General features: G+C 42.5%; 1 protein-coding gene across 1 annotated transcript in view; it reads left to right on the top strand.

The window, feature by feature from the left end:
• LOC148473212 (solute carrier organic anion transporter family member 1C1-like) overlaps nt 1–26078 on the top strand; it is a gene marked incomplete at its 3' end in the record, with an annotated part of 35196 nt that extends 9118 nt beyond the window's left edge. Inside the window, exons 6-8 of the mRNA XM_088459944.1 lie at nt 875–1117; nt 23886–24050; nt 25883–26078. Of these exons, the coding sequence (XP_088316070.1) occupies nt 875–1117; nt 23886–24050; nt 25883–26078 (604 nt within the window). The remainder of the gene's footprint in view (nt 1–874; nt 1118–23885; nt 24051–25882) is intronic.
• Nucleotides 26079–26349: the final 271 nt, after the last annotated feature.

Below are 26349 nucleotides of genomic sequence, written 5' to 3'. Positions count from 1 at the left end.
TTAGTTTGTCCATACTGTATGCTAATGGACTAAAGAGGGTTATTACCCGATAACTTCTCTCTCCCAAATATAATAATAGGGAACTGTAGGTACTATTACATGGAGAGGAATAATACTGGACCTCATATCATCATTAATGTCCATACGCTAGTGGACTAAGTAGAGGCCAATTATCCGGTAATAATTCCTCTCCAATAAATGATCCTATGTACTATTGCATGACTCCCATAAATTGGCTTTATCCCCAGTGTGGCGGAATAGTTATATTGGGACACATGCTCTAGGAGGAATCAGACATTATATAATATGCGACCATAGTAGGTCAATACATAAAGTGACGATACTTAGAATATATGGAGTACTGAAATATTTGACCTACTGTATACATGGAATGAATTACAAACACAAGCTATTAAGTGGACACTGAATGTTACTTTATTTTTGGGAATATACCAGAATAGATCTGTAAAATAGACGATAGAAGAACAGAATAAGGATAATCAATAAATCACACAATGGAACCTTTTGGTTTAATCACTTTTTTATTTTATTGTCTTCACAAATTTATGTTTTGCATAAAAAGGTTTTAAATATTTTGCTGCTCAAAATGCACATTTTCTTATACCGAAATAAAAGTGCCCCATAAAGAGACAACTCTCTTCTGTTTTCTCTTTGTGTATAGATTTCCTTTGATTAACCAATGCTTTGGGCGTCCTGGCAGCTATAGAAGGATGTTATCCCTAGGGGGTCATAGGACAGAGTAACGCAGGAATCAGGGGTCGCGCTGTGTCACAATGTAGCAATAACGGGATGTGAGCTCTCTTACAACTGCCGTTTGCTCTTTGATACATGTGTCCGCCATGTTTCTCTCCAGACAGGGTAACAATTACTCCGGAAGATGATCAGTGGGTAGGTGCCTGGTGGCTCGGTTACCTGGTAGCCGGTGCATTAAGTCTACTTGCCACTCTTCCATTTTGGTTTCTACCAAAGGAGCAACCGAAACCGGACATGCAAACGAATCCTAATATACCCTCCGAACAATGCAAATTTATTCTTGGAGAAACCAAAGAGCAGAAGGTTCGCCAAGACCAGTATCAGCTACTAACAATGGCCAAAGGTAGAAGTATAATGTCCTGTCGGTAACATCTTGTATATGTGTAGATAATATTCACTCTGTATTCTATAAATGTTCAGCTAAGCATTTGTGTATAAATCTATATGGTTGGCGGCCTGGTGCTTTATCCTTGGCCCAGACAGATCAGAATCCAGTGTTACTTATCTACCAATTACCTCCACTGGCGCACAGGTGTGTGAGGTGGGTATACAGGTGTGTGAGGTGGGTATACAGGTGTGTGAGGCAGGTATACAGGTGTGTGAGGCAGGTATACAGGTGTGTGAGGCAGGTATACAGGCGTGTGAGGCAGGAATACAGGCGTGTGAGGCGGGTATACAGGCGTGTGAGGCGGGTATACAGGCGTGTGAGGAAGGTATACAGGCGTGTGAGGAAGGTATACAGGAGTGTGAGGCAGGTATACAGGCGTGTGAGGCAGGTATACAGGCGTGTGAGGCAGGTATACAGGCGTGTGAGGAAGGTATACAGGAGTGTGAGGCAGGTATACAGGCGTGTGAGGCAGGTATACAGGCGTGTGAGGCAGGTATACAGGCGTGTGAGGCAGGTATACAGGCGTGTGAGGCAGGTATACAGGCGTGTGAGGAAGGTATACAGGCGTGTGAGGCAGGAATACAGGCGTGTGAGGCAGGAATACAGGCGTGTGAGGCAGGTATACAGGCGTGTGAGGCAGGTATACAGGCGTGTGATGCAGGTATACAGGTGTGTGAGGCAGGTATACAGGCGTGTGAGGCAGGAATACAGGCGTGTGAGGCGGGTATACAGGCGTGTGAGGCGGGTATACAGGCGTGTGAGGAAGGTATACAGGCGTGTGAGGAAGGTATACAGGAGTGTGAGGCAGGTATACAGGCGTGTGAGGCAGGTATACAGGCGTGTGAGGCAGGTATACAGGCGTGTGAGGAAGGTATACAGGAGTGTGAGGCAGGTATACAGGAGTGTGAGGCAGGTATACAGGCGTGTGAGGCAGGTATACAGGCGTGTGAGGCAGGTATACAGGTGTGTGAGGTGGGTATACAGGTGTGTGAGGCGGGTATACAGGCGTGTGAGGCAGGTATACAGGCGTGTGAGGCGGGTATACAGGCGTGTGAGGCGGGTATACAGGCGTGTGAGGAAGGTATACAGGCGTGTGAGGAAGGTATACAGGAGTGTGAGGCAGGTATACAGGCGTGTGAGGCAGGTATACAGGCGTGTGAGGCAGGTATACAGGCGTGTGAGGCAGGTATACAGGAGTGTGAGGCAGGTATACAGGAGTGTGAGGCAGGTATACAGGCGTGTGAGGCAGGTATACAGGCGTGTGAGGCAGGTATACAGGCGTGTGAGGCAGGTATACAGGCGTGTGAGGAAGGTATACAGGCGTGTGAGGCAGGAATACAGGCGTGTGAGGCAGGAATACAGGCGTGTGAGGCAGGTATACAGGCGTGTGAGGCAGGTATACAGGCGTGTGATGCAGGTATACAGGCGTGTGATGCAGGTATACAGGCGTGTGATGCAGGTATACAGGCGTGTGATGCAGGTATACAGGCGTGTGAGGAAGGTATACAGGCGTGTGAGGCAGGTATACAGGCGTGTGAGGAAGGTATACAGGCGTGTGAGGCAGGTATACAGGCGTGTGAGGAAGGTATACAGGCGTGTGAGGCAGGTAGACAGGCGTGTGAGGTAGGTAGACAGGCGTGTGAGGAAGGTATACAGGCATGTGAGGAGGGTATACAGGCGTGTGAGGCGGGTATACAGGCGTGTGAGGCGGGTATACAGGCGTGTGAGGAGGGTATACAGACGTGTGAGGAAGGTATACAGACGTGTGAGACAGGTATACAGACGTGTGAGACAGGTATACAGGCGTGTGAGGCGGGTATACAGGCGTGTGAGGAAGGTATACAGGCGTGTGAGGAAGGTATACAGGCGTGTGAGGCAGGTATACAGGCGTGTGAGGCAGGTATACAGGCGTGTGAGGCAGGTATACAGGCGTGTGAGGAAGGTATACAGGAGTGTGAGGCAGGTATACAGGCGTGTGATGCAGGTATACAGGCGTGTGATGCAGGTATACAGGTGTGTGATGCAGGTATACAGGCGTGTGATGCAGGTATACAGGCGTGTGATGCAGGTATACAGGCGTGTGAGGCAGGTATACAGGCGTGTGAGGCAGGTATACAGGCGTGTGAGGAAGGTATACAGGCATGTGAGGCAGGTATACAGGCGTGTGAGGAAGGTATACAGGCGTGTGAGGCAGGTAGACAGGCGTGTGAGGTAGGTATACAGGCGTGTGAGGAAGGTATACAGGCGTGTGAGGAGGGTATACAGGCGTGTGAGGCGGGTATACAGGCGTGTGAGGCAGGGATACAGGCGTGTGAGGAAGGTATACAGGCGTGTGAGGCAGGTATACAGGCGTGTGAGGCAGGTATACAGGCGTGTGAGGCAGGTATACAGGTGTGTGAGGCAGGTATACAGGTGTGTGAGGAAGGTATACAGGTGTGTGAGGCAGGTATACAGGTGTGTGAGGAAGGTATACAGATGTGTGAGGAAGGTATACAGGTGTGTGAGACAGGTATACAGGTGTGTGAGGCAGGTATACAGATGTGTGAGGCAGGTATACAGGTGTGTGAGGCAGGTATACAGGTGAACTAATCAGCCAGATGTACATTGCAATCTATTGACTTTGGCTCACACATACTGTATGGGGAGAATTTGTTACCAGAGAGACCACACTATGGGGTCAATTCATTATGCTAATTATTGGGGGCTGGACGACCCCCGATAATTTGGTTTCCAACTCACTGTGAGTAGCAGCAGTAGGAACTAAGCCACAAGGGCAATTCAACATTGCTTCGGTGTGGAGACAGCTGAGGTGAAAAGGAGCCGTCTCTGCAATGTCCTTCACAGCTGCTTCCCGTCCAAAAGACGCTCGGCGCTACAGAGTCACACCACGGCATGGCGCAACTAGAAGGTGTAAGATGTATGTGTACGCATCTGAAATTATATCTCCTTTGTGCAACACCGTCATACGTCCTGTATGTAAGACAGTTATATCTCCTGTGTGTTTCTTATTCTGCCCTCTATGTAGGTCTCCAGTCTATGACCTAGTTACATGTCCCCTGCATGTGGCACTGTTATGTCTCATCTGTGACCTAGTTATATGTATTGTAGTTATATGTACTGCAGTAATCTCATTAATGTGAGTTTTATGTATTGTATGTAACAATTATATCCCCTGGATGTGACACAGTTATATATCCCCTGGATGTGATACAGTTATATATCTCCTGGATGTGACACAGTTATATATCCCCTGGGTGTGACACAGTTATATATCCCCTGGGTGTGACACAGTTATATATCCCCTGGATGTGACACAGTTATATATCCCCTGGGTGTGACACAGTTATATATCCCCTGGGTGTGACACTGTTATATATCTCCTGGGTGTGACACAGTTATATATCCCCTGGGTGTGGCACAGTTATATATCCCCTGGGTGTGGCACAGTTATTTCTCCCCTGGGCGTGACACAGTTATATATCCCCTGAGTGTGACACAGTTATATATCCCCTGGGTGTGACACAGTTATATATCCCCTGGGTGTGACACTGTTATATATCTCCTGGGTGTGACACAGTTATATATCCCCTGGGTGTGACACAGTTATATATCCCCTGGATGTGACACAGTTATATATCCCCTGGGTGTGACACAGTTATATATCCCCTGGATGTGACAGTTATATATCCCCTGGGTGTGACAAAGTTATATATCCCCTGGGTGTGGCACAGTTATTTCTCCCCTGGGCGTGACACAGTTATATATCCCCTGAGTGTGACACAGTTATATATCCCCTGGATGTGACAAAGTTATTTTTCCCCTGGATGTGACACAGTTATATATTCCCTGGATATGACACATTTATACTGTATAGCCCCTGGATGTGATACAGTTATATATCCCCTGGGTGTGACACAGTTATATATCCCCTGGATGTGACAGTTATATATCCCCTGGGTGTGACACTGTTATATATCTCCTGGATGTGACACAGTTATTTCGCCCCTGGATGTGACACAGTTATATATCCCCTGGGTGTGACACAGTTATATATCCCCTGGGTGTGACACAGTTATTTCTCCCCTGGGTGTGACACAGTTATATATCCCCTGGATGTGACATAGTTATATATCTCCTGGGTGTGACACAGTTATTTCTCCCCTGGGTGTGACACAGTTATATATCCTCTTGATGTGACACAGTTATATATCCCCTGGGTGTGACACAGTTATATATCCCCTGGGTGTGACACAGTTATATATCCCCTGGATGTGACACAGTTATATATCCCCTGGGTATGACACAGTTATTTCTCCCCTGGGTGTCACACAGTTATTTCTCCCCTGGGTGTGACACAGTTATATATCCCCTTGATGTGACACAGTTATATATCCCCTGGGTGTGACACAGTTATATATCCCCTGGGTGTGACACAGTTATATATCCCCTGGATGCGACACAGTTATATATCCCCTGGATGTGACAAAGTTATTTTTCCCCTGGATGTGACACAGTTATATATTCCCTGGATATGACACTTTTATACTGTATAGCCCCTGGATGTGATACAGTTATATATCCCCTGGGTGTGACACAGTTATATATCCCCTGGATGTGACAGTTATATATCCCCTGGGTGTGACACAGTTATTTCTCCCCTGGGTGTGACACAGTTATATATCCCCTGGGTGTGACACAGTTATATATCCCCTGGATGTGACAGTTATATATTCCCTGGGTGTGACACAGTTATATATCCCCTGGGTGTGACACAGTTATATATTCCCTGGGTGTGACACAGTTATATATTCCCTGGATGTGACACAGTTATATATCCCCTGTGTGTGACACAGTTATATATCCCCTGTGTGTGACACAGCTATATCCCCTGTGTGTGACACAGTTATATATCCCCTGGGTGTGACACAGTTATATATCCACTGGGTGTGACACAGTTATATATCCCCTGGGTGTGACACAGTTATATATCCCCTGGGTGTGGCACAGTTATTTCTCCCCTGGGAGTGGCACAGTTATATATTCCCTGGATGTGACACAGTTATATATCCCCTGGATGTGACACAGTTATATATCCCCTGGGTGTGACACAGTTATATATCCCCTGGGTGTGACACAGTTATATATCCCCTGGGTGTGACACAGTTATATATCCCCTGGGTGTGACAAAGTTATATATCCCCTGGATGTGACACAGTTATATATCCCCTGGATGTGATACAGTTATATATCCCCTGGATGTGACACAGTTATATATCCCCTGAGTGTGACACAGTTATATATCCCCTGGGTGTGATACAGTTATATATCCCCTGAGTGTGACACAGTTATATATCCCCTGGATGTGACACAGTTATATATCCCCTGGATGTGACACAGTTATATATCCCCTGGGTGAGACACAGTTATATATCCCCTGGGTGTGACACAGTTATATATCCCCTGGGTGTGACACAGTTATATATCCCCTGGGTGTGACACAGCTATTTCTCTACTGGGTGTGACACAGTTATTTCTCCCCTGGGTGTGACACAGTTATTTCTCCCCTGGGTGTGACACAGTTATTTCTCCGCTGGGTGTGACACAGTTATTTCTCCCCTGGATGTGACACAGTTATATAACCCCTGAATGTGACACATTTATATGTATTGTAGTTATACGTACTGCAGTAATCTCATTAATGTGAGTCTTATGTATTGTATGTAACAATGATATCCCCTGGTTGTGACACAGTTATATATCTCCTGGATGTGACACAGTTATATATCCCCTGGTTGTGACACAGTTATTTATCCCCTTGATGTGACACAGTTATATATCCCCTGAGTGTGACACAGTTATTTCTCCCCTGGATGTGACACAGTTATATATCCCCTGGATGTGACACAGTTATATATCCCCTGGGTGTGACACAGTTATATATCCCCTGGGTGTGACACAGTTATATATCCCCTGGATGTGACACAGTTATATATCCCCTGGATGTGATACAGTTATATATCCCCTGGGTGTGACACAGTTATATATCCCCTGGGTGTGACACAGTTATATGTCCCCTGGGTGTGACACAGTTATATGTCCCCTGGGTGTGACACAGTTATATGTCCCCTGGATGTGACACAGTTATATATCCCCTGGATGTGACACAGTTATATATCCCCTGGATGTGACACAGTTATATATCCCCTGGATGTGACACAGCTATATATCCCCTGGGTGTGACACAGTTATATATCCCCTGGGTGTGACACAGTTATATATCCCCTGGGTGTGACACAGTTATATATCCCCTGGGTGTGACACAGTTATATATCCCATGGTTGTGACACAGTTATATATCCCCAGGGTGTGACACAGTTATTTCTCCCCTGGATGTGACACAGTTATTTCTCCCCTGGATGTGACACAGTTATATATCCCCTGGGTGTGACACAGTTATATATCCCCTGGGTGTGACACAGTTATATATCCCCTGGGTGTGACACAGTTATATATCCCCTGGGTGTGACACAGTTATATATCCCCTGGTTGTGACACAGTTATTTATCCCCTTGATGTGACACAGTTATATATCCCCTGAGTGTGACACAGTTATTTCTCCCCTGGGTGTGACACAGTTATATATTCCCTGGATGTGACACAGTTATATATTCCCTGGATGTGACACAGTTATATATCCCCTGGATGTGACACAGTTATATATCCCCTGGGTGTGACACAGTTATATATCCCCTGGGTGTGACACTGTTATATATCTCCTGGGTGTGACACAGTTATATATCCCCTGGGTGTGACACAGTTATATATCCCCTGGATGTGACACAGTTATATATCCCCTGGGTGTGACACAGTTATATATCCCCTGAATGTGACAGTTATATATCCCCTGGGTGTGACAAAGTTATATATCCCCTGGGTGTGGCACAGTTATTTCTCCCCTGGGCGTGACACAGTTATATATCCCCTGAGTGTGACACAGTTATATATCCCCAGGATGTGACAAAGTTATTTTTCCCCTGGATGTGACACAGTTATATATTCCCTGGATATGACACATTTATACTGTATAGCCCCTGGATGTGATACAGTTATATATCCCCTGGGTGTGACACAGTTATATATCCCCTGGATGTGACAGTTATATATCCCCTGGGTGTGACACTGTTATATATCTCCTGGATGTGACACAGTTATATATCCCCTGGATGTGACACAGTTATATATCCCCTGGATGTGACACAGTTATATATCCCCTGGATGTGACACAGTTATATATTCCCTGGATATGACACAGTTATAGAGTATATTCCCTGGATGTGATACAGTTATACAGTATATCCCCTGAATGTGATACAGTTATATATCCCCTGGATGTGACAGTTATATATCCCCTGGATGTGACACAGTTATATATCCCCTGGATGTGACACAGTTATATATCCCCTGGATGTGACACAGTTATATATCCCCTGGATGTGACACAGTTATATATCCCCTGGATGTGACACAGTTATATATCCCCTGGATGTGACACAGTTATATATCCCCTGGATGTGACAGTTATATATCCCCTGGATGTGACACAGTTATATATCCCCTGGATGTGACACAGTTATAGAGTATATTCCCTGGATGTGACACAGTTATATATCCCCTGAATGTGACACAGTTATATATCCCCTGAATGTGACACAGTTATATATCCCTTGGATGTGACACAGTTATATATCCCCTGGATGTGACACAGTTATATATCCCCTGGATGTGACACAGTTATATATCCCCTGGATGTGACAGTTATTTCTCCCCTGGATGTGACACAGTTATATATCCCTTGGATGTGACACAGTTATATATCCCCTGGGTGTGACACAGTTATATATTCCCTGGATGTGACACAGTTATTTCTCCCCTGGATGTGACACAGTTATATATCCCCTGGGTGTGACACAGTTATTTATCCCCTGGATGTGACACAGTTATATATCCCTTGGATGTGACACAGTTATATATCCCTTGGATGTGACACAGTTATATATCCCCTGGATGTGACACAGTTATATATCCCCTGGATGTGACACAGTTATATATCCCCTGGATGTGACAGTTATTTCTCCCCTGGATGTGACACAGTTATATATCCCTTGGATGTGACACAGTTATATATCCCCTGGATGTGACAGTTATATATCCCCTGGATGTGACAGTTATATATCCCCTGGATGTGACAGTTATATATCCCCTGGATGTGACACAGTTATTTCTCCCCTGGATGTGACACAGTTATGTGTCCCCTGGATGTGACACAGTTATTTATCCCCTGGATGTGACACCGTTATATATCCCCTGGATATGACAATTATATATCCCCTGGATATGACACAATTATATATCACCTGGATGTGACACAATTATATATCACCTGGATGTGACACAGTTATATATCCCCTGGATGTGACACAGTTATATATCCCCTGGATGTGACACAGTTATATATCCCCTGGATGTGACACAGTTATATATCCCCTGGATGTGACACAGTTATATATCCCCTGGATGTGACATAGTTATATATCTCCTGGGTGTGACACAGTTATTTCTCCCCTGGGTGTGACACAGTTATATATCTCCTGGGTGTGACACAGTTATATATCCCCTGGGTGTGGCACAGTTATATATCCCCTGGGTGTGGCACAGTTATTTCTCCCCTGGGCGTGACACGGTTATATATCCCCTGAGTGTGACACAGTTATATATCCCCTGGATGTGACACAGTTATATATCCCCTGGGTGTGACACAGTTATATATCCCCTGGGTGTGACACAGTTATATATCCCCTGGGTGTGACACAGTTATATATCCCCTGGGTGTGACACAGTTATATATCCCCTGGATGTGACACAGTTATATATCCCCTGGGTGTGACACAGTTATATATCCCCTGGATGTGACAGTTATATATCCCCTGGGTGTGACAAAGTTATATATCCCCTGGGTGTGGCACAGTTATTTCTCCCCTGGGCGTGACACAGTTATATATCCCCTGAGTGTGACACAGTTATATATCCCCTGGATGTGACAAAGTTATTTTTCCCCTGGATGTGACACAGTTATATATTCCCTGGATATGACACATTTATACTGTATAGCCCCTGGATGTGATACAGTTATATATCCCCTGGGTGTGACACAGTTATATATCCCCTGGATGTGACAGTTATATATCCCCTGGGTGTGACACTGTTATATATCTCCTGGATGTGACACAGTTATTTTGCCCCTGGATGTGACACAGTTATATATCCCCTGGGTGTGACACAGTTATATATCCCCTGGGTGTGACACAGTTATTTCTCCCCTGGGTGTGACACAGTTATATATCCCCTGGATGTGACATAGTTATAAATCTCCTGGGTGTGAAAACAGTTATTTCCCCCCTGGGTGTGACACAGTTATATATCCTCTTGATGTGACACAGTTATATATCCCCTGGGTGTGACACAGTTATATATCCCCTGGGTGTGACACAGTTATATATCCCCTGGATGTGACACAGTTATATATCCCCTGGGTATGACACAGTTATTTCTCCCCTGGGTGTCACACAGTTATTTCTCCCCTGGGTGTGACACAGTTATATATCCCCTTGATGTGACACAGTTATATATCCCCTGGGTGTGACACAGTTATATATCCCCTGGGTGTGACACAGTTATATATCCCCTGGATGCGACACAGTTATATATCCCCTGGATGTGACAAAGTTATTTTTCCCCTGGATGTGACACAGTTATATATTCCCTGGATATGACACTTTTATACTGTATAGCCCCTGGATGTGATACAGTTATATATCCCCTGGGTGTGACACAGTTATATATCCCCTGGATGTGACAGTTATATATCCCCTGGGTGTGACACAGTTATTTCTCCCCTGGGTGTGACACAGTTATATATCCCCTGGGTGTGACACAGTTATATATCCCCTGGATGTGACAGTTATATATTCCCTGGGTGTGACACAGTTATATATCCCCTGGGTGTGACACAGTTATATATTCCCTGGGTGTGACACAGTTATATATCCCCTGGATGTGACACAGTTATATATCCCCTGTGTGTGACACAGTTATATATCCCCTGTGTGTGACACAGTTATATCCCCTGGGTGTGACACAGTTATATATCCCCTGGGTGTGACACAGTTATATATCCACTGGGTGTGACACAGTTATATATCCCCTGGGTGTGACACAGTTATATATCCCCTGGGTGTGGCACAGTTATTTCTCCCCTGGGTGTGGCACAGTTATATATTCCCTGGGTGTGACACAGTTATATATCCCCTGGATGTGACACAGTTATATATCCCCTGGGTGTGACACAGTTATATATCCCCTGGGTGTGACACAGTTATATATCCCCTGGGTGTGACACAGTTATATATCCCCTGGATGTGACACAGTTATATATCCCCTGGATGTGACACAGTTATATATCCCCTGGGTGTGACACAGTTATATATCCCCTGGGTGTGGCACAGTTATTTCTCCCCTGGATGTGACACAGTTATATATCCCCTGGATGTGACACAGCTATATATCCCCTGGGTGTGACACAGTTATATATCCCCTTGGTGTGACACAGTTATATATCCCCTGGGTGTGACACAGTTATATATCCCCTGGGTGTGACACAGTTATATATCCCATGGTTGTGACACAGTTATATATCCCCAGGGTGTGACACAGTTATATATCCCCTGGATGTGACACAGTTATTTCTCCCCTGGATGTGACACAGTTATTTCTCCCCTGGATGTGACACAGTTATATATCCCCTGGGTGTGACACAGTTATATATCCCCTGGGTGTGACACAGTTATATATCCCCTGGGTGTGACACAGTTATATATCCCCTGGGTGTGACACAGTTATATATCCCCTGGTTGTGACACAGTTATTTATCCCCTTGATGTGACACAGTTATATATCCCCTGAGTGTGACACAGTTATTTCTCCCCTGGGTGTGACACAGTTATATATTCCCTGGATGTGACACAGTTATATATCCCCTGGGTGTGACACAGTTATATATCCCCTGGATGTGACAGTTATATATCCCCTGGGTTTGACACAGTTATATATCCCCTGGGTGTGACACAGTTATATATCCCCTGGGTGTGACACTGTTATATATCTCCTGGGTGTGACACAGTTATATATCCCCTGGGTGTGACACAGTTATATATCCCCTGGATGTGACACAGTTATATATCCCCTGGGTGTGACACAGTTATATATCCCCTGGATGTGACAGTTATATATCCCGTGGGTGTGACAAAGTTATATATCCCCTGGGTGTGGCACAGTTATTTCTCCCCTGGGCGTGACACAGTTATATATCCCCTGAGTGTGACACAGTTATATATCCCCAGGATGTGACAAAGTTATTTTTCCCCTGGATGTGACACAGTTATATATTCCCTGGATATGACACATTTATACTGTATAGCCCCTGGATGTGATACAGTTATATATCCCCTGGGTGTGACACAGTTATATATCCCCTGGATGTGACAGTTATATATCCCCTGGGTGTGACACTGTTATATATCTCCTGGATGTGACACATTTATTTCGCCCCTGGATGTGACACAGTTATATATCCCCTGGGTGTGACACAGTTATATATCCCCTGGGTGTGACACAGTTATATATCCCCTGGGTGTGACACAGTTATTTCTCCCCTGGGTGTGACACAGTTATATATCCCCTGGATGTGACACAGTTATATATCTCCTGGGTGTGACACAGTTATTTCTCTCCTGGGTGTGACACAGTTATTTCTCCCCTTGGTGTGACACAGTTATATATCCTCTTGATGTGACACAGTTATATATCCCCTGGGTGTGACACAGTTATATATCCCCTGGGTGTGACACAGTTATATATCATCTGGATGTGACACAGTTATATATCCCCTGGGTGTGACACAGTTATTTCTCCCCTGGGTGTCACACAGTTATTTCTCCCCTGGGTGTGACACAGTTATATATCCCCTTGATGTGACACAGTTATATATCCCCTGGGTGTGACACAGTTATATATCCCCTGGGTGTGACACAGTTATATATCATCTGGATGTGACACAGTTATATATCCCCTGGGTGTGACACAGTTATTTCTCCCCTGGGTGTCACACAGTTATTTCTCCGCTGGGTGTGACACAGTTATTTCTCCCCTGGATGTGACACAGTTATTTCTCCCCTGGATGTGACACAGTTATATAACCCCTGAATGTGACACATTTATATGTATTGTAGTTATACCTACTGCAGTAATCTCATTAATGTGAGTCTTATGTATTGAATGTAACAATGATATCCCCTGGTTGTGACACAGTTATATATCCCCTGGATGTGACACAGTTATATATCCCCTGGTTGTGACACAGTTATTTATCCCCTTGATGTGACACAGTTATATATCCCATGAGTGTGACACAGTTATTTCTCCCCTGGATGTGACACAGTTATATATTCCCTGGATGTGACACAGTTATATATCCCCTGGGTGTGACACAGTTATATATCCCCTGGGTGTGACACAGTTATATATCCCCTGGATGTGACACAGTTATATATCCCCTGGGTGTGATACAGTTATATATCCCCTGGGTGTGACACAGTTATATATCCCCTGGGTGTGACACAGTTATATGTCCCCTGGGTGTGACACAGTTATATATCCCCTGGATGTGACACAGTTATATATCCCCTGGATGTGACACAGTTATATATCCCCTGGATGTGACACAGTTATATATCCCCTGGATGTGACACAGCTATATATCCCCTGGGTGTGACACAGTTATATATCCCCTTGGTGTGACACAGTTATATATCCCCTGGGTGTGACACAGTTATATATCCCCTGGGTGTGACACAGTTATATATCCCATGGTTGTGACACAGTTATATATCCCCAGGGTGTGACACAGTTATATATCCCCTGGATGTGACACAGTTATTTCTCCCCTGGATGTGACACAGTTATTTCTCCCCTGGATGTGACACAGTTATATATCCCCTGGGTGTGACACAGTTATATATCCCCTGGGTGTGACACAGTTATATATCCCCTGGGTGTGACACAGTTATATATCCCCTGGGTGTGACACAGTTATATATCCCCTGGTTGTGACACAGTTATTTATCCCCTTGATGTGACACAGTTATATATCCCCTGAGTGTGACACAGTTATTTCTCCCCTGGGTGTGACACAGTTATATATTCCCTGGATGTGACACAGTTATATATCCCCTGGGTGTGACACAGTTATATATCCCCTGGATGTGACAGTTATATATCCCCTGGGTGTGACACAGTTATATATCCCCTGGGTGTGACACTGTTATATATCTCCTGGGTGTGACACAGTTATATATCCCCTGGATGTGACACAGTTATATATCCCCTGGGTGTGACACAGTTATATATCCCCTGGATGTGACAGTTATATATCCCGTGGGTGTGACAAAGTTATATATCCCCTGGGTGTGGCACAGTTATTTCTCCCCTGGGCGTGACACAGTTATATATCCCCTGAGTGTGACACAGTTATATATCCCCAGGATGTGACAAAGTTATTTTTCCCCTGGATGTGACACAGTTATATATTCCCTGGATATGACACATTTATACTGTATAGCCCCTGGATGTGATACAGTTATATATCCCCTGGGTGTGACACAGTTATATATCCCCTGGATGTGACAGTTATATATCCCCTGGGTGTGACACTGTTATATATCTCCTGGATGTGACACATTTATTTCGCCCCTGGATGTGACACAGTTATATATCCCCTGGGTGTGACACAGTTATATATCCCCTGGGTGTGACACAGTTATATATCCCCTGGGTGTGACACAGTTATTTCTCCCCTGGGTGTGACACAGTTATATATCCCCTGGATGTGACACAGTTATATATCTCCTGGGTGTGACACAGTTATTTCTCTCCTGGGTGTGACACAGTTATTTCTCCCCTGGGTGTGACACAGTTATATATCCTCTTGATGTGACACAGTTATATATCCCCTGGGTGTGACACAGTTATATATCCCCTGGGTGTGACACAGTTATATATCATCTGGATGTGACACAGTTATATATCCCCTGGGTGTGACACAGTTATTTCTCCCCTGGGTGTCACACAGTTATTTCTCCCCTGGGTGTGACACAGTTATATATCCCCTTGATGTGACACAGTTATATATCCCCTGGGTGTGACACAGTTATATATCCCCTGGGTGTGACACAGTTATATATCATCTGGATGTGACACAGTTATATATCCCCTGGGTGTGACACAGTTATTTCTCCCCTGGGTGTCACACAGTTATTTCTCCGCTGGGTGTGACACAGTTATTTCTCCCCTGGATGTGACACAGTTATTTCTCCCCTGGATGTGACACAGTTATATAACCCCTGAATGTGACACATTTATATGTATTGTAGTTATACGTACTGCAGTAATCTCATTAATGTGAGTCTTATGTATTGAATGTAACAATGATATCCCCTGGTTGTGACACAGTTATATATCCCCTGGATGTGACACAGTTATATATCCCCTGGTTGTGACACAGTTATTTATCCCCTTGATGTGACACAGTTATATATCCCATGAGTGTGACACAGTTATTTCTCCCCTGGATGTGACACAGTTATATATTCCCTGGATGTGACACAGTTATATATCCCCTGGGTGTGACACAGTTATATATCCCCTGGGTGTGACACAGTTATATATCCCCTGGATGTGACACAGTTATATATCCCCTGGGTGTGATACAGTTATATATCCCCTGGGTGTGACACAGTTATATATCCCCTGGGTGTGACACAGTTATATGTCCCCTGGGTGTGACACAGTTATATATCCCCTGGATGTGACACAGTTATATATCCCCTGGATGTGACACAGTTATATATCCCCTGGATGTGACACAGTTATATATCCCCTGGATGTGACACAGCTATATATCCCCTGGGTGTGACACAGTTATATATCCCCTTGGTGTGACACAGTTATATATCCCCTGGGTGTGACACAGTTATATATCCCCTGGGTGTGACACAGTTATATATCCCATGGTTGTGACACAGTTATATATCCCCAGGGTGTGACACAGTTATATATCCCCTGGATGTGACACAGTTATTTCTCCCCTGGATGTGACACAGTTATTTCTCCCCTGGATGTGACACAGTTATATATCCCCTGGGTGTGACACAGTTATATATCCCCTGGGTGTGACACAGTTATATATCCCCTGGTTGTGACACAGTTATTTATCCCCTTGATGTGACACAGTTATATATCCCCTGAGTGTGACACAGTTATTTCTCCCCTGGGTGTGACACAGTTATATATTCCCTGGATGTGACACAGTTATATATCCCCTGGGTGTGACACAGTTATATATCCCCTGGATGTGACAGTTATATATCCCCTGGGTGTGACACAGTTATATATCCCCTGGGTGTGACACAGTTATATATCCCCTGGGTGTGACACTGTTATATATCTCCTGGGTGTGACACAGTTATATATCCCCTGGGTGTGACACAGTTATATATCCCCTGGATGTGACACAGTTATATATCCCCTGGGTGTGACACAGTTATATATCCCCTGGATGTGACAGTTATATATCCCGTGGGTGTGACAAAGTTATATATCCCCTGGGTGTGGCACAGTTATTTCTCCCCTGGGCGTGACACAGTTATATATCCCCTGAGTGTGACACAGTTATATATCCCCAGGATGTGACAAAGTTATTTTTCCCCTGGATGTGACACAGTTATATATTCCCTGGATATGACACATTTATACTGTATAGCCCCTGGATGTGATACAGTTATATATCCCCTGGGTGTGACACAGTTATATATCCCCTGGATGTGACAGTTATATATCCCCTGGGTGTGACACTGTTATATATCTCCTGGATGTGACACATTTATTTCGCCCCTGGATGTGACACAGTTATATATCCCCTGGGTGTGACACAGTTATATATCCCCTGGGTGTGACACAGTTATATATCCCCTGGGTGTGACACAGTTATTTCTCCCCTGGGTGTGACACAGTTATATATCCCCTGGATGTGACACAGTTATATATCTCCTGGGTGTGACACAGTTATTTCTCTCCTGGGTGTGACACAGTTATTTCTCCCCTGGGTGTGACACAGTTATATATCCTCTTGATGTGACACAGTTATATATCCCCTGGGTGTGACACAGTTATATATCCCCTGGGTGTGACACAGTTATATATCATCTGGATGTGACACAGTTATATATCCCCTGGGTGTGACACAGTTATTTCTCCCCTGGGTGTCACACAGTTATTTCTCCCCTGGGTGTGACACAGTTATATATCCCCTTGATGTGACACAGTTATATATCCCCTGGGTGTGACACAGTTATATATCCCCTGGGTGTGACACAGTTATATATCCCCTGGATGCGACACAGTTATATATCCCCTGGATGTGACAAAGTTATTTTTCCCCTGGATGTGACACAGTTATATATTCCCTGGATATGACACATTTATACTGTATAGCCCCTGGATGTGATACAGTTATATATCCCCTGGGTGTGACACAGTTATATATCCCCTGGGTGTGACACAGTTATATATCCCCTGGGTGTGACACAGTTATATATCCCCTGGGTGTGACACAGTTATTTATCCCCTTGATGTGACACAGTTATATATCCCCTGAGTGTGACACAGTTATTTCTCCCCTGGGTGTGACACAGTTATATATTCCCGGGAAGTGACACAGTTATATATTCCCTGGATGTGACACAGTTATATATCCCCTGGATGTAACACAGTTATATATCCCCTGGGTGTGACACAGTTATATATCCCCTGGATGTAACACAGTTATATATCCCCTGGGTGTGACACAGTTATATATCCCCTGGGTGTGATACAGTTATATATCCCCTGGGTGTGATACAGTTATATATCGCCTGGGTGTGACACAGTTATATATCGCCTGGGTGTGACACAGTTATATATCCCCTGGGTGTGACACAGTTATATATCCCCTGGGTGTGACACAGTTATATTTCCCCTGGATGTGATACAGTTATATATCCCCTGGATGTGACAGTTATATATCCCCTGGATGTGACACAGTTATTTCTCCCCAGGATGTGACACAGTTATATATCCCCTGGATGTGACACAGTTAAATATCCCCTGGATGTGACACAGTTATATATCCCCTGGATGTGACACAGTTATATATCCCCTGGATGTGACACAGTTATATATCCCCTGGATGTGACACAGTTATTTATCCCCTGGATGTGACACAGTTATTTATCCCCTGGATGTGACACAGTTATTTATCCCCTGGATGTGACACAGTTATATATCCCCTGGATGTGACACAGTTATATATCCCCTGGATGTGACACAGTTATATATCCCCTGGATGTGACACAGTTATAGATTCCCTGTATGCAATATTTATATTGCCCCTTTATTTGGCTATACTAGACTGTATTCATCCAGTGACAACATAACACTTAAGGGGCTTATCCATTACGTGACCTGAAAAACCGAATGTCTAGAGTTCAGTCCTTCAGGTTGCCGGGTGCGGTGCCCACACTGAATGGCGTTCACTGAGCGTCATTCAGTGCAGGAGACTGACCTCCCTATCTGGGAACATGTGAAACCCGATGAGCGTCGTCAGGTTGGCCAGCATGTTCGGCAGATAGTCGGGGTCGGCAAGGACCCAGCGTGCACGCACATCGCTGGTCCTTGCCGACTATCCATTAGACGACTTTCTGAACGATGCGTCCAAAACCTCCTGGTTTTGGTCAGATCGTTTAAAAAGTTGTCTAATGGATAGGCCCCTTTAAGCTTACTTACTAGCCTGTATTATACAGTAACAACATAACACTAAGCTTACTTACTAGCCTGTATTATACAGTAACAACATAACACTAAGCTTACTTACTAGCCTGTATTATACAGTAACAACATAACACTAAGCTTACTTACTAGCCTGTATATATACAACATTACACTTAGCATACTTACTAGCCTGTATTTATACAGTAACCTAACATTAAGCTTACTTACTAGCCCATATTTATACAGTACCATTAATATTATTATCATTTATTTTTTTGGTGCCACAAGTTTTCCGCAGCACCTTACAGAGTACATAAACAAATAGGTTGACTAGTGACTTACAATACAATACAATACTGAGCAAGGATAATATACATTGCTACATTAGCAACCAAAACACCCAGATAAGCAACAAAGGAAAGCAAACAAGTGTTATGAGCCCTAGTGGGGAGTAAGAAGTAGATGACAGTAAAGTAAGGAGAAGCACAAGAGGGTAGAGGGCCCTGCTTTTAAGAGCTTACATTCTAAAGGGGAGAGGCAGACAAACAGGGATGACACTGATGGGGTAGATGGGGAGGAAGGAGCATGTTGCAGCAGGTTAGGATGAGAGCTGGAAGGCTATGATGAAGTAGTGGGTCTTGAGAGCCCGTTTGAAGGATTGTAGAGAGGTGGAGAGTCTGATAGGGAGAGGGAGAGAGTTCCAACATAACATTACACTAAGCTTACGTACTAGCCCATATTTATACAGTAACCTAACACTAAGCTTACATACTAGCCCATATTTATACAGTAACAACACTAAGCTTACTTACTAGCCCATATTTATACAGTAACCTAACACTAAGCTTAAGTACTAGCTGATATTTATACAGTAACCTAACCCTAAGCTTACTTACTAGCCCATATTTCTACAGTAACAACACTAAGCTTACTTACTAGCCCATATTTGTACAGTAACCTAACACTAAGCTTACGTACTAGCTGATATTTATACAGTAACCTAACTCTAAGCTTACTTACTAGCCCATATTTCTACAGTAACATAACACTAAGCTTAGTTACTAGCCCATATTTATATAGTAACATAACACTATCCAGGGGATATATAACTGTGTCACATCCAGGGGAGAAATAACTGTGTCACATCCAGGGGATATATAACTGTGTCACATCAAGGGGATATATAACTGTGTCACATCCAGGGGATATATAACTGTATCACATCCAGGGGATATATAACTGTGTCACATCCAGGGGATATATAACTGTATCACATCCAGGGGATATACTACGCTTACTTATTAGCCCATATTTATACAGTAACATAACACTACGCTTACGTACTAGCCCATATTTATACAGTAACCTAACACTAAGCTTACTTACTAGCCCATATTTGTACAGTAACATAACACTAAGCTTAAGTACTAGCTGATATTTATACAGTAACCTAAGCTTACTTACTAGCCCATATTTATACAGTAACATAACACTATGCTTAGTTACTAGCCCATATTTATACAGTAACATAACACTAAGCTTACGTACTAGCCCATATTTATACAATAACATAACACTAAGCTTACGTACTAGCCCATATTTATACAGTAACATAACACTAAGCTTACGTACTAGCCGATATTTATACAGTAACAACATAACACTATGCTTACTTACTAGCTGATATTTATACAGTAACAACATAACACTAAGCTTACGTACTAGCTGATATTTATACAGTAACAACATAACACTAAGCTTACGTACTAGCTGATATTTATACAGTAACATAACACTAAGCTTACTTACTAGCTGATATTTATACAGTAACATAACACTAAGCTTACTTACTAGCTGATATTTATACAGTAACAACATAACACTAAGCTTACTTACTAGCTGATATTTATACAGTAACAACATAACACTAAGCTTACTTACTAGCTGATATTTATACAGTAACAACATAACACTAAGCTTACGTACTAGCTGATATTTATACAGTACCATAACACTAAGCTTACGTACTAGCTGATATTTATACAGTAACATAACACTAAGCTTACATACTAGCTGATATTTATACAGTAACATAACACTAAGCTTACGTACTAGCTGATATTTATACAGTAACATAACACTAAGCTTACGTACTAGCTGATATTTATACAGTAACATAACACTAAGCTTACTTACTAGCTGATATTTATACAGTAACATAACACTAAGCTTACGTACTAGCTGATATTTATACAGTAACATAACACTAAGCTTACTTACTAGCTGATATTTATACAGTAACAACATAACACTAAGCTTACGTACTAGCTGATATTTATACAGTAACATAACACTAAGCTTACGTACTAGCTGATATTTATACAGTAACAACATAACACTAAGCTTACTTACTAGCTGATATTTATACAGTAACATAACACTAAGCTTACTTACTAGCCTGTATTATACAGTAACATAACACTAAGCTTACTTACTAGCTGATATTTATACAGTAACAACATAACACTAAGCTTACTTACTAGCCTGTATTATACAGTAACATAACACTAAGCTTACGTACTAGCTGATATTTATACAGTAACAACATAACACTAAGCTTACTTACTAGCTGATATTTATACAGTAACATAACACTAAGCTTACTTACTAGCCTGTATTATACAGTAACATAACACTAAGCTTACTTACTAGCTGATATTTATACAGTAACAACATAACACTAAGCTTACTTACTAGCTGATATTTATACAGTAACATAACACTAAGCTTACTTACTAGCCTGTATTATACAGTAACATAACACTAAGCTTACTTACTAGCTGATATTTATACAGTAACAACATAACACTAAGCTTACGTACTAGCTGATATTTATACAGTAACATAACACTGAACTTACTTACTAGCTGATATTTATACAGTAACATAACACTAAGCTTACTTACTAGCTGATATTTATACAGTAACATAACACTGAGCTTACTTACTAGCTGATATTTATACAGTAACAACATAACACTAAGCTTACGTACTAGCTGATATTTATACAGTAACAACATAACACTAAGCTTACTTACTAGCTGATATTTATACAGTAACATAACACTAAGCTTACTTACTAGCTGATATTTATACAGTAACATAACACTAAGCTTACTTACTAGCTGATATTTATACAGTAACAACATAACACTAAGCTTACTTACTAGCTGATATTTATACAGTAACATAACACTAAGCTTACTTACTAGCTGATATTTATACAGTAACATAACACTAAGCTTACTTACTAGCTGATATTTATACAGTAACATAACACTGAGCTTACTTACTAGCTGATATTTATACAGTAACAACATAACACTAAGCTTACTTACTAGCTGATATTTATACAGTAACATAACACTGAGCTTACTTACTAGCTGATATTTATACAGTAACATAACACTAAGCTTACTTACTAGCCTGTATTATACAGTAACATAACACTAAGCTTACTTACTAGCTGATATTTATACAGTAACAACATAACACTAAGCTTACTTACTAGCTGATATTTATACAGTAACATAACACTAAGCTTACTTACTAGCTGATATTTATACAGTAACAACATAACACTAAGCTTACTTACTAGCTGATATTTATACAGTAACATAACACTAAGCTTACGTACTAGCTGATATTTATACAGTAACATAACACTAAGCTTACTTACTAGCTGATATTTATACAGTAACATAACACTGAGCTTACTTACTAGCTGATATTTATACAGTAACAACATAACACTAAGCTTACTTACTAGCTGATATTTATACAGTAACATAACACTAAGCTTACTTACTAGCTGATATTTATACAGTAACATAACACTAAGCTTACTTACTAGCCTGTATTATACAGTAACATAACACTAAGCTTACTTACTAGCTGATATTTATACAGTAACATAACACTAAGCTTACTTACTAGCTGATATTTATACAGTAACATAACACTAAGCTTACTTACTAGCTGATATTTATACAGTAACATAACACTGAGCTTACTTACTAGCTGATATTTATACAGTAACATAACACTAAGCTTACTTACTAGCTGATATTTATACAGTAACATAACACTAAGCTTACTTACTAGCTGATATTTATACAGTAACAACATAACACTAAGCTTACTTACTAGCTGATATTTATACAGTAACATAACACTAAGCTTACTTACTAGCTGATATTTATACAGTAACAACATAACACTAAGCTTACGTACTAGCTGATATTTATACAGTAACATAACACTAAGCTTACGTACTAGCTGATATTTATACAGTAACAACATAACACTAAGCTTACTTACTAGCTGATATTTATACAGTAACATAACACTAAGCTTACTTACTAGCCTGTATTATACAGTAACATAACACTAAGCTTACTTACTAGCCTGTATTATACAGTAACATAACACTAAGCTTACTTACTAGCCTGTATTATACAGTAACATAACACTAAGCTTACTTACTAGCCTGTATTATACAGTAACATAACACTAAGCTTACTTACTAGCCTGTATTATACAGTAACATAACACTAAGCTTACTTACTAGCTGATATTTATACAGTAACATAACACTAAGCTTACTTACTAGCTGATATTTATACAGTAACAACATAACACTAAGCTTACTTCCGATCTCTGTACTTTGCTTTATTTCTTCTTTCAGATTTTCTGCCATCACTGAAGAAGCTTCTTGGGAATCCAGTGTTTTTCCTGTACCTGTGCGGCAGTGTCCTCCAGTACAACTCCCTGGTGGGACTGGTTACATACAAAGCTAAGTATATGGAGCAGCAATACGGACAGACATCGGCTCGGAGTAACTTTATTATAGGTGAGCTGGTCAGTTGTACATTAGTAACACACTTATCGTTCTCATTTCCTCCTGCAATGTTTACTCCAGGTGACCAGGCAGGTCCCTTTCTCTCAGTTTGGCAGCTGTAGAACTAGTTTCCTCAAAAATGTGACTTGTCTGCTGATCCACCGATCACCAAAAACCCTGGAGTATGACTGAAATAGGTCTGATAATTCAGACTTATCCCTATTTTTCTACAGACATCGGCTGAACGTACGGATGGATCCGTATGCAGCACAGCCTGATCTATAAACAGATCCAGTCATTGGTTGATCAGGCTGATTAGCTGGATCCTAACATGAGTGGGCGACTTGATTGAAACGTTTTTGCAACCCCGTTCCTTTCCTCTGTTTTGGGTTTCTGATGAAAATAAGAAGCATTGGGCAATTTCGGCAGAAAGGTGAAGAACGAGGGTCTGGGGGTGAGGTCAGAGACGTATAAGGAAGTAGAGTTGATGGGGGTATGAGAGCTGGACTTGTTTGAGGGAGAAGAAAAAGTCAGTTTATTATAAGGGTGTACAAAGCCTTTAATATTGGGATACAGTCAGCACTGACTTCCTGTGTACAAATGTATAAGAGAATAATATTTGCATATCACATTTGTTACTATTTATTACAATAAAATAGCTATTTCACTTTACTGGCATCTGTTCTCTTCACTATACCACCACTAGATGGCAGCAGTTTGTTAACCACAGCTGGTTCCTGGGGTGTATCTAGCTCCCTTCAGTAGGTGAAGCGGCACAGAGAAATGTGAGCAGTGTTATAAGCCCCCTGGGGCAGGGGTGGTAGTGTGATAGGGGCAAGAAGAGCAGCATAAGGTAGTGAGCAGGTGGCGATAAGAAAAATAGGAATATAATACAATAAAAATTATAGCAGTGTTAGTTCGGGCCATTACAGCGGCAAAACAACCTGTAAAATTGGGATTTTGTTTCGTGGGCAAGTTGATTTCACCGAGATGGAAGTACTGTATGTTATCCCGGGATGTCAGAGTGACTCCAAGGAGAGAAGACCAGCCTCCAGGATCCCAAATGTAATACGCTGTGAATCGCGGGATAGTATAGCAGAAAGTGAGGCCTGGGCCTTCCCCGTCAGGGTCTCCCGGGAGGCTTTTTGGTAAAAAGTATGGAAGTGGGGGAGGTGTATTTAGGGGGCACTACATGTTCAGAAGGGAAACACAGAACATTTATGGGGTGACTGGCACCTATGGATAACTAGGTGTTATTATTATCTCTTTCCATAGTGTGACAAATGATGCAGAGAACATGGGGCCTTCACAGTCCCTGCCCCATTGGAGCTAACAGTCTAAGTTCCCTAACACGTCACGTTTAGCATCATGCGGCATAATACACTAGAGCCGCTCGCTGGGCGTTATTATAAGCCACGCCCGCTCAGTGGTGCAAGCCACGCCCCCTCCAGGGCGCCTCAGAATTCAGCACCTATTTATGATGGTCACACAGCAGATGCACCATACTCGTGTTTCCCTTCACATGGTCAGACTGCAGCGCCCCCTTAGCGCTATGGAGTATGTTGGGGATAGTAAATGTGGATAATAATATTCTCCTATATATTATGTGGGTAAGTTACTACCACTATAACGACAGGTTACCACTTTCTTCTCCCCCTGCCACGCTGCTACAGATGTGCCCCCATTCCATAGTAACAGACGGTGCAGCCATAAGTCATGGGGTGACATGGGGGTGACATGGGGTATATCTCCTGTAATAAATGATATACAATACTTTCCTTCCTGCAGCTTATTAGACGTTTCTAGCGATGAGAGGAATAACGGTCCTGATTGTGTCTCCTCAGGTCTCATTAACATCCCGGCTGTGGCTCTGGGGGTCTTCTCTGGTGGGACCATTATAAAGACATTCCATATAAACATCCTGGGAACAGCGAAGCTGTTACTGTGCTCCTCTGTGATAGGATATCTCCTGCTAATGTCCCTGTCTGTAATGGACTGCTTGAGGGCCCCTGTGGCTGGTCTAACCGTGGCCTATGACGGGTACGTTCTCATTACATAGGATACAAGGTGGATTACTGCCTCAGTAGTGCAGACACGCATACACATATACACTTACTTTTACACACCCATATACATACACTACGCATACATACATACACTACACATATACATACATACATACACATACATACATACACTACACATATACATACATACATACACATACATACATACACTACACATATACATACATACATACATACACATGCTACATAAACATACGCTTCACATACATACAGATATACATACA

This window comes from Taudactylus pleione, unplaced genomic scaffold (assembly GCF_031769625.1).
Source record: "Taudactylus pleione unplaced genomic scaffold, aTauple2 ptg000958l, whole genome shotgun sequence".
In the NCBI taxonomy this organism is placed as follows: domain Eukaryota; kingdom Metazoa; phylum Chordata; class Amphibia; order Anura; family Myobatrachidae; genus Taudactylus; species Taudactylus pleione.
Note: the sequence above shows the minus strand (reverse complement) of the source record. Positions and strands in the feature narration are given on the sequence as shown.